The sequence below is a fragment of the Fukomys damarensis genome, unplaced genomic scaffold (genome assembly GCF_012274545.1).
Source record: "Fukomys damarensis isolate Sample0158 unplaced genomic scaffold, DMR_v1.0_HiC HiC_scaffold_32, whole genome shotgun sequence".
Taxonomy (NCBI): domain Eukaryota; kingdom Metazoa; phylum Chordata; class Mammalia; order Rodentia; family Bathyergidae; genus Fukomys; species Fukomys damarensis.
Genome location: NW_022900944.1, coordinates 12,459,265 through 12,469,647, shown reverse-complemented (window position 1 = coordinate 12,469,647; position 10,383 = coordinate 12,459,265). Strand labels below are relative to the sequence as shown.

The following is a 10,383-nucleotide window of genomic DNA, read 5'->3' as shown; positions in this document are numbered from 1 at the left end:
TCGGATCTGTTGTGACTTCGCCTTTTTCATTCCTAATTGCATGGATCTGAGCCTTTTCTTTCCTTTTTTTGATAAGATTAGCTAAGGGTTTGTCGATTTTATTTATTCTTTCAAAAAACCAGCTCTTTGTTTCATTTATTTTTTGTATCGTTTTCTTAGTTTCAATTGCATTGATTTCTGCTTGGATCTTTATAATTTCCTCTCTTGTTCAAGCTTTGGGTTTTTCTTGCTCTTGTTTTTCTAGGAGTCTAAGTTTCATCGTTAAGTTGTTTATTTGAGCCCTCTCTGTTTTCCTAGTGTGGGCATTCGATGTTATGAATTTTCCACGTAGAACTGCTTTCATTGTGTCCCGCATAATTATTTTTGAATAGCTACTCAAATGGTTTAAAATTCAAAATTGCTCCCTAAAGTTAGTCTCTTTTTCCTCAAGCCAACTAACTCCTACTTCCCAGATATGTTGTCATTCTCATTATGTTTTAGTGATATTACTTACACGCAATGGTAGTTACCCTGTACACTGTTCTGTACTTTTCACTTTGTTTCAGAAACTTTGATGATAATTATTCATCATCCACAATTATTTTCTTGGCATGGGCAGTGGCTAAAATTGCTTTTTGTTGTTACCATTTTTCCTGGTTTTTGGCACAAGGGATGGAACCCAGGGCATTATGCATGGATCTCATGTACACAAGGCAAGAACTGTACTGCTGAAGTACATCCCCAACCTGGAAAAGGCTGTTTAGAGAGGACATCTAAAGCACAAACAAACCAGAAAAAACTGAAAAAGTGGACTTCATCAAAATTAAAAACTTTTGCGCTTCGAAGAATACCACCAAGGAAGTGAAAAGAAAACGTAATGAATGGGAAAAAATATTTGCAAATTATGTATTTTGTAAGGTACTTATGTTTAGAATAAAGAATTCTTAGAATTCAATCATTAAAATGAGAAATAATTAAATGGTTAAAATGGTCGGCCAGGGAATTAGGTCAATGGTGCTGCTACCTGCTTCCCAAGCACAAAAAAAAAGTGAAGGCTCTGCATAGGCATGTCCCAAAGAAGGTATCCAGATGTCCAAGAAGCACATGAAAAGGGCACAGCATCATAGAGAAATGCAAATGGAAACTATGATGAGATTCCACTTTCCTCCCATTAAGATGGTTAGAGTAAAAAAAAGATAAGTGTTGCTGAGGCTATACATAAAGAGGAGCCCTGTGCACTGTTGGTAAGAGTGTATAACGACGCCGCCACTTTGGGAATTTGTTGGGCACATCCTCAGAAGGTTAAATACAAAGTTGACCTATGACACATCAAGTCTTTGCCTAGGTATATGCCCAAGAGAAATTACAGCTTGTACAACATTGTTCACAATAGCTTGACTTATACTAGCCAAAAAGTAGACACAATTCAAATATTCACCACTTACTAAATGGATGAGTAAAATGTGGTATAGCCATGCAGTCAAATGCTTGACAATACAGAGGACTGCAGTGCAGATATGTGCTGAACCATGGATGGACCATGAAAGCATGCTGAGTCTAGGAAGCTAGTCATAAAAGGTTATGTCGTGTATGACATTGTCTACCTGAATGTCATAATGGACATATGTATGGGCATAGAAAGTGGATTAGTAGTTACCCAGGGTAGGAAAGGTTGGTGGAAGTGGGAAGAGCGATTGGTAAAGGACATTGAGTTTCATTTTGGGGTAATGAAATTATTGTAAAATTAATCATAGTTACAATTGCACAGCTCTATGAATATATGAAAACACATTGAATTGTATGCTTTAAATTGTTAAATTTTATGATATGTGAATAATATTTCAATAAAGTTGTAGCAAAATAATAAAGGAAACAAAAACTAGCAATAAACCCAGGTCTGATTCTAAGTTCTTTACACCAAATAAAACACTGTATATCCAGAAAAAAATATCACTTTCCCCTTTCCCTTTTATTGGCAGCAAATAAGGTTAAACTGTAGTCCATTTAACTGGTTCCCTAATGATGGGAAATTTAGGTTTGTTTCCCATCTTTAGCTATAATAAGTGGCCACACAATTAATAACCTCTTATGTATTTGGGAAAAAGTTTCAAGACAACTTTCCTGGCAGAATGTCATTTTAAAAATAAGTTTTAGGAGGGGCTGTGGGACTAGAGTGATAATTCACCTCTATTCTTTGTTTTCTCTTTGCAACAAATTGGTGCTGCCTGCCCTTGTGCTCTGGATACCCCGGGGTCATTATATCAAAATACATATTAGTCAATTACATATTTTTGGTTTTCTTGGCACAGAAACTTGGTTTTTCCTAGCTTGTAGATGTCACATTGTATAAATTGGCCATAACTATGCAAAGAATTTGTATGCCAGAGAATTAGCCTTCAAGGTTATTCCAAGGGCTCAGTTTAAGTTATAAATATGAAAATAAAGATATCTTAGAGACACATTTCCCTCATTGTTTCTAAGGGATATATATATATATATGCATATATATATATATATATTGCTTTATCTTTCTAGAAAATCATTTAATGATGGAAACAAATGGATGCATACTCCATCTGTATCCTCTTCTTTTCTGACATATGATCATTCCAAAGAGTTTGTCCATTTAACCTCTGTTTTGTTTGCACAGACTGGAGGGGGATGAACTAGTTATCTTCGTCCTCCTGATGCCCAAGTACTAAGTTATACTTTTGAATGTGCTTTGAGGGCATGAACCACATATTCTTAATTATTTGAAGAATTTATTCTGCCAGTAATTACAACCACTTAGTGCTTTTTTTTTTTTTTTTTTTTTTGCAGTAAAGGGAAAAACATTTTTTGCCTTGTGTTTATAAACTTCAACCCCCTACCCCCACCCTGGCCATTACTGTTCTATTTTGAGTGTTTTTGAAACAGTTCTATTTCACCCCCATTGTTAGATTCATGGCTCTTGACATGAAATTAGTGTCCTTCATTCTTGGTTAATGTTATTTATTGCATAATCTCAGTCTCTCTCTCTCTCTCTCTCTCTCTCTGTCACTGTCTCTCTCTCTCTGTCTCTCTCTCTCTCTCTCTCTCACACACACACACACACACACACGCACCAGGCCTTGGTCTCACGTTGCTTACTTTTGTTTCACATAGGAGGTCCATATGATAAAAGAATACCAGCAAGCTGAATGGCCCAGGTGAGGCTGAGCTAGCAGCACAGAATCCAGTGAGCGGGCTACTGTAGTAATTGCCAAGCTAAGGAGTATGGGCTGTGGGGACAAAGGTGAATGTGGAAAGCCGTAGGAAGAGTGGCACAGTTGAGTATGGATTTTGCTCTTAATCTCGATTGCTGTTGTGTCTTGGCAGTGCTCTGCGGGAACCTTGGATTATATTTTACAGCGCTGCCAGTTGGCTGTGCAGAATGTCTGTGATAATGTGGACGATGGTGATGTCTCTTTGAAATCCTTTGAGCCTGCAGTTTTGAAACAAGGAGAAGAAATTCACAACGAGGTGAGGACTTTTAAGAACTGTGAGATTCTACCGACTTGCAAATTAGTAAGTTTATCTGCTCTGGTTTTATGCTGGTCTAAGATATAAGACTGCAGAGTCAGAAGTGAAGGAAAGGTTATTACAATAGTGGCAGTACACAGAGCCTCAGCTCTCTGAGCTAATTTTCTGTCTTGGTCCATTTGAACTGCTGTAAAAAAATATAGCAGCCCAGGAAGCATCTAGCCAACAGGAATTCATTCTCACAATTCTCTATGTGAAATCAAGATCAAGGTGCAAGCAGGCTTAGGTCTCTGGTAAGGGTGTGTTTCCTAATTCGTAGATGACAACCTTCTTACTGTGATTGGAACTTACATGATTGCAAGGGAGCAATAATCCCCCTTAGTCCTTTTTTATAATTGCACTAAGTCCTCCCAACTCACTGTCACCTCCCAAATGTATTGTGGGGATTAGAATTTCAACATAATTTTGAGGAACATCAGCATTCAGTAGACAACCTTCTCCAAGTTTCTTTTTCCATGGGGTGATGCAAAATGGGCTAGATAACTTCTGGACCCCAAAGGAATTAGCTCATAAGAGAGGGACCTTGAGCTAAGGTAGCCTGTGTCTACGGTAGTAAGCACACCTGTCCTTCATTCCAGACAAAGATACTGTTTTAACATTTTAAGTTCTTAAAGCAAACCTGCTCTCCATTCTGGAGGAAGAAACTATTTTCCAAGGCTGTTTATTATTTAAACATCCCTGCAATAAGTATCTGAAACACAGGGCCATCAGTGCCACTCATAACACATGCAGAAAAACAAGAGTCAGAAAAAAGAGTCTTCCACCAAGGATTGAGAATAGGCCCAAAGAGCAAATGACAATACTTTACTTTTATTTAGGGAATTTGTTATATTTCTGTAGTCTAAAAGTTCAGCAGGAGTTCTAGAGTACATGGGTTAATGTGTTTCCCAAACTTTACTATTCTTGTTAGTACTCTTTCTAGCTTTCTGTATCTTTGGGCTGTGGGCTCCATATATTGTTAACTGTTTAACTTTTTTTAATTTTAAAACTCCTCACTTTTGCGGGGGGGTGTTGTTTGAGATAGTGTCTTGCTATGTAGCCCAGGCTGGCCTTGAACTCACTGTGTAGTCTGAACTGGCCTTGAACTTGTGGTAATCTTCCTGTGTTATACTCCTGAGTGCTAGGATTATAGGCATTCACCACCACACCTGGACTAAACCACCTCACTTTTTACATAAATTAACTTCTCTAAAAAGGAAACTTTATATTGCTGCTTTTAAGTGGAAATCCAGAATGACTATCCAAAAGGAAAAGTAACCAGAAAAATATACCCAGTGAAACTAGAGCAATGTGATTACCTTGTAGCAGATCCCTGACCTGGAGAAGGCTCTGATTTGGTAGTCTACTTTCTTCATGTTAAGAGAGATTACTGGTAATGGTTACACAATTTCATAATTTTTAAAAAAAAATTGCTGAATTTTCTAGTTCAAAGGAATAGATTTTATGGTTGGTAAAGTATACCTTAAAAAAAATCAAAATATTTTAGAACAGCAAGATGAACACAAAGTAGAAAAGTATTGAAGAGTGTTGCCAATGGAGACTTTTTCTTTGATATAATCAAAATGATTGATAGACACTTTGGAATATAAAAATGTTCTTATTCATCTCTTCAATAAATAATTACTGAGTATGTGCCAGGCACTCTTCTGGGTGAATTATGATGTGTTGGTAAAGAAAAATGGTATTCTAGTCCAGGGAGGTGATGATAATTAATAAATATAATACATCAGTAAAGTATATAGTATATTCAAAGTTGCTAAATGCTACAGAAAAAAACAACCACACATAGCAAGGTAATGGAGATTGAGAGGGACTAGAAAGAATCCCTGTTGAAAAAATGTCTTTTGAGAAGAGGTTGGAAGATGAAGGATTGAGCTGTGTGGCTATGTGTGGCTATCTAGAGAAGAGCATTTTGAACCAGAAAACATCCACCGCAAAGGGCATGAGGTTGAAAGTACCTGGTGTTCACAGAGTGGTTTAGGGACAGATTGTATGGAGGGAATAAGGCTGCCACTGTAAGAGATAAGATGACAGAGACAGTATCAGGAGATGGGGACAGCAGAAATTATAGGTCCTTGGAGACTCCCCTTCCTTTTTACTGTGAAGGAAATAGGGAGTGGTTGAAGGATCAATAATTTCTACATCTACAGTATCTTTTTAATGTCCCTTAAAATTAATAGCTTGTGAATATGCTTTACATTTTTGAAACATTGTCAGAATTTCTAGAATAAAGTCAAAGAAATTCTGCTTTTAGGGGGAATAGTAACCACCTGTAATGCTTTTCTTCACTGTGCCTAGTAAGTTCCTACATTCTCTATCATTAGTCCCTTTGGAGACATTGCTGATAGGTAGAATTGCAGGAAAGATACACAGTTATGAGCCTGATGACCTCACTGAATTATACCTAAAAGGAAAGTTATATTTTCCCCCAAATGTGTGGTATAGAAATTCTAATCTGGAAATTTAGTTATTTCCTTCTCTAAAACCTCACAATTTTATGAGTCAGATTAGCAGATTAGGTGCTGTCTTTAGCATGCATATGGGTTATTTTATTTTGCTGTCCTTTCTAGTCTTCTGTGACAGATGTTTTGTTATCATCAGAGGACAAGAAATCTGTAAAATTATACTGCTTATTTAAGAGAAAAATACTGTCATCCAAATCCACTTTGAAAAAGTGACTGGTTGCTTTTGACGTATACATTAGGGAGAGGGGGAAGAAATACATCAGAAACCTTAGCCCTTTGAGGCTAATCTGGGATGGAAAAGAGAGAGAGAGATCTTGAATTTAAATAGCATGTGTGCCAGTCTTCATCACCACTTGCCATCTTTGAATTTTATTTTTTTCATTGAGTTTATTGGTAGTTTTAAAGTATACAGTACAGTTACATTCAGCATTGAGATCTTGTACCTTTACATGACAGATCTTGGTTCTCATTTTTTCCCCTTGTCCCTGCCCTCCCTTTACCCCCTCTACCCTCTCTTGTTTACAAAGACTTTGTTTCCATTTTTTCCTTTTCTCATATTTTTTCTTTTCCCTTATTCCCTTTCCCCTACCCTTTCCACTCCCCCTATACCTTTAGTCCCTTTCTTCCTATTTCACCTTATCAGTTATATAATTTGGATCTTATGTACACTTTAGTTTTTCACACCAGAGAAACTATTTGGTATTTACATGTGTGTTTTATTTATTTCACATAAGAGTATGGCCTCAATATGCATCCATTTTCCTATGAATGACTCTAGTTTCTCATGCCTTATCTGAGTAGTGCTCCATTTTATAGAAAAAAAAAAACAAATACATCTTCTTTATCCATTCTCCAATTTATGGACAATTAGGCTGTTTCCAAGTTTTAGCTGTTACAAACTGTGCTGCTCTAAACATGGGTGTGTATATATCACTGTGGTATGATTCTTTTAATTCTTTTGGAAAGGTACCCGGCACAGAGATAGCTGGGTCAAATGGAACCTCTAATCCTAGTTCTTTGAGGTATCTCCATATTGATTTCCACAGTGGTTGCTCCAGTCTGCACTCCTACCAACAATGGAGAAGGGTTCCTTTCTCTCCACAATCCCACCAACATTTGTTATTGGTTGATTTCTTGATAGCAGCCTTTTTTACTGGGGTAAGATGGAATCTCAGTGTTGTTTTCATCTGCATCTCTCGAATGGCCAGTGGTATTGAACATTTATTTTTCATATATTTATTTGCTGCTTTTATTTCTTTGTCTGAGAAATGTCTGTAAATTTCAGATGCCCATTTTTGAATTGGGTCTTTATATTTGGGGGCCTGATTTTTGTGAGTTCTTTATATATCATAGATAATAGTCCTTTGTCTGAGGAGCAGCTGTAAACATTTTTTCCCACATTGTAGGTTGTCTCTTATCTGTCTTGGTGGTTTCTTTTGCAGCACAGAAGCTTTTTAATAAGATGAGATCCCAGTTGTTAATTGTTTGTGCTAGTTCCTGTGCTACTGAGGATTTCTTCATAAAGTCTTTTCCTATGCCAATGTCTTTGAGAGTTCTACCTAACTTATCTTCCAGCAAGTTTAGTGTTTCTGTGTTAATATTTGGATCTTTAATCCCCTTGGATTTTAGTTTACTTCGTGGTGAAGGATAAGGGTCTAGTTTTAATCTTTGGCAGGTTGAAATCCAGTTTTTCTAATACAATTTATTAAAGAGGCTATCTTTCCTCCACTGAGGTTAGTTGGCTGTTTTGTCAAAGATGATGTGGCTGAGTACCTCTGGAGTTGTTTCTGTATCTTCCTATCTATTTTACTGATCCTGGGGTCTGTTTCTTTGCCAGTAACATGCTGTTTTTATCACGGTGGCTTTTTAGTATAGTTTCAAGTTGGGAATTTTGATACCCCCTGCCATGACTCTGTTGCCTAGAATTTCTTTTGCTCTTCTAAGTCTCTTCTGGTTCCAAATGAATTTTTGGATTATTTTCTCTAGTTCTGTGAAATGTACTGTTGGAATTTCAATTGGGATTGCATTGAATCTGTATAGCAGTTTTGGTAGTATGGCCGTGTTCACTATGTTGATTCTTCCTACCCAGGAGCAGGGGATATCTTTCCATTTTCTTATATCCTCTTTGACCTCTTTATTCAGAGTGCTGTTGTTTTCAGTATAGAGATCTTTTACTTCCTTCATTAGATTGATACCTAGATACTTCATGTTTTTGGGTGCTATTGTGAAAGGAATTGTTTCCCTAATTTCTCTCTCAATTAGTCTGTTATTTGTGTACAAGAAAGCTATTGTTGAGTGTTGACCTTGTATCCACTACTCTGCTAAAAGTGTCAATTAAGTGTAGAAGTCTTTTGGCAGAGTTTTTTGGGTCTTCTATGTATAGTAGTATATCATCAGCAAATAATGATGATTTAACTTCTTCCTTTCCTATCTTTATTGCTTTAGTTTCTTTCTCATTTCTAATTGCTCTGGCTAATGTTTCCAGAACTATATTGAACAGAAGTGGTGACAGTGGACATCCTTGTCTTATTCCTGATTTTAGCATGAAGGTTTTCAATTTTTGGTCATTTAACATGATATTGGCTGTTGGTTTTTCATAGATAGTCTTTTTCAAGTTGAGATTAAGACCATCTATTCCAATTTTATGCAGGGTGTTTATCATAAATGGGTGTTGAATTTGTGGAACTCTTTTTCTGCATCTGTTGAGATGATCATATGATTTTTGTCCTTGACTCTATTAATACAGTGTATTACATTTATTGATTTATGTATGTTGAACCATCTTGCATCCCTGGAATAAATCGGACTTGGTTAGGGTATATGACCTTCTGGATGACCTTCTGTATTCTGTTTGCCAGTATCTTACTGAGGATTTTTGCATCTGTGTTCATTAAGAAGATTAGCCTATAGTTCTGTTTTTTGGTTGGGTCTTTACGTGGTTTTGGAATCAAAGTAACACTTGCTTCCAGGAATGAATTTGGAAGTATGGCTTCCTTTTCAATTTCATTGAATAGTTTTAAGAGTATTGGCAGTAGTTCTCCTCTAAATGTTGGATAGAATTCAGCAGCGAAGCCATCAGGATCTGGGGTTTTCTTATTTGGTAAACTTTTAATTACGTTTTCAATTTCACTGATTGTATTTAGGGTGTTTAGAATTTTTTAATCTTCTTCATTCAACTTTGGTAATTCATAAGTGTCAAGAAATCTGTCCATTTCTTCTGTGTTTTCCAGTTTATGAGAGTACAGTTTCTCCAAGTAGGTATTGATGATCCTCTTGATTTTTGTTGGATGTGTTGTGATTTCACCTTTTCTGTTCCTAATTGCATGGATCTGAGCCTTTTCTTTCCTTTTCTGACAAGGTTGACTAAAGGTTTATTGATTTTTAAACTTTTGAAAAACCAACTCTTCAATTAATTGATTTTTTTGTATCCTTCTCTTAGTTTCCATTGCATTAATTTCTGCTCTCATCTTTATAATTTCCTCCTTTCTATGAGCTTTGGGTTTTTCTTGCTCTTCTTTTTGTAGGAGCCCAAGATTCGTCACTAGGTTGTTTATTTGAGCTCACTCTGTTTTCCTAGTCTGGGCATTCACTGCTATGAATTTTCCACATAGAACTGCTTTCATTGTGTCCCATAGATTCTTGTATATTGTATTGGCATTATCATTTATTTGTAAAAACTAATTTCTCCTTTAATTTCCTGTGTGACCCATTGATTGTTCAGGAGAGTGTTGTTCAATTTCCATGTGTTTGTGAAGTTCTGATGGTTTCTTATGCTATTGATCTCCAGCTTAATTGCACTATTGTCTGATAGTATACATGGGATAACTTCGATTCCTTTGCATTTATTTAAACCTGTTTTATGAGCTAGCATGTGGTCTATTTTGGAGAATGACCCATGTGCAGCCAAAAAGAATGTATATTCTGATTTTGTGGGGTGGAACACTCTGTAGACGTCTGTTAAGTCTATTTGTTCAAATCCTTGGTTCAGTTCTAGTGTTTGTTGTTGATTTTTTTGTCTAGATGATCCATTTGTGATAATGGGGAATGTAGGTCCCCTACTACAATTGTTTTAGTGCTTATTTGGTTTTTCATGTCCCTTAATATTTGTTTTATATAGTTGGGGGTATTAATATTTGGTGCATGTGTATTTATGATTGTCATCTCTTTTTGTTGGATTGTTTCCTTTACAAGGATGTAGTGGGCTTCTTCATCTCTCTTAATTAGTTTTGGTTTGAAATTTACTTTGCGCATAAGATAGCTACCCCTGCTTTTTTCTGGCTCCTTTTGCATGGAGAACTGTTTTCCATCCTTTCACTTTCAGTCTATGAGTTTCTTTTTGAACTAGGTGTGTTTCTTTTTTTTTTTAGTTTTTTTACGT

At 36.3% G+C, this 10,383-nt stretch overlaps 1 protein-coding gene across 1 annotated transcript in view; it reads left to right on the top strand.

Annotated features, from left to right (window-relative positions):
- Fto (FTO alpha-ketoglutarate dependent dioxygenase) overlaps window positions 1-10,383 on the top strand; it is a 391,986-nt gene that overhangs the window by 179,598 nt on the left and 202,005 nt on the right. The window contains exon 7 of the mRNA XM_010629684.3: window positions 3,337-3,480. Within this exon, the coding sequence (XP_010627986.1) occupies window positions 3,337-3,480 (144 nt within the window). The remainder of the gene's footprint in view (window positions 1-3,336; window positions 3,481-10,383) is intronic.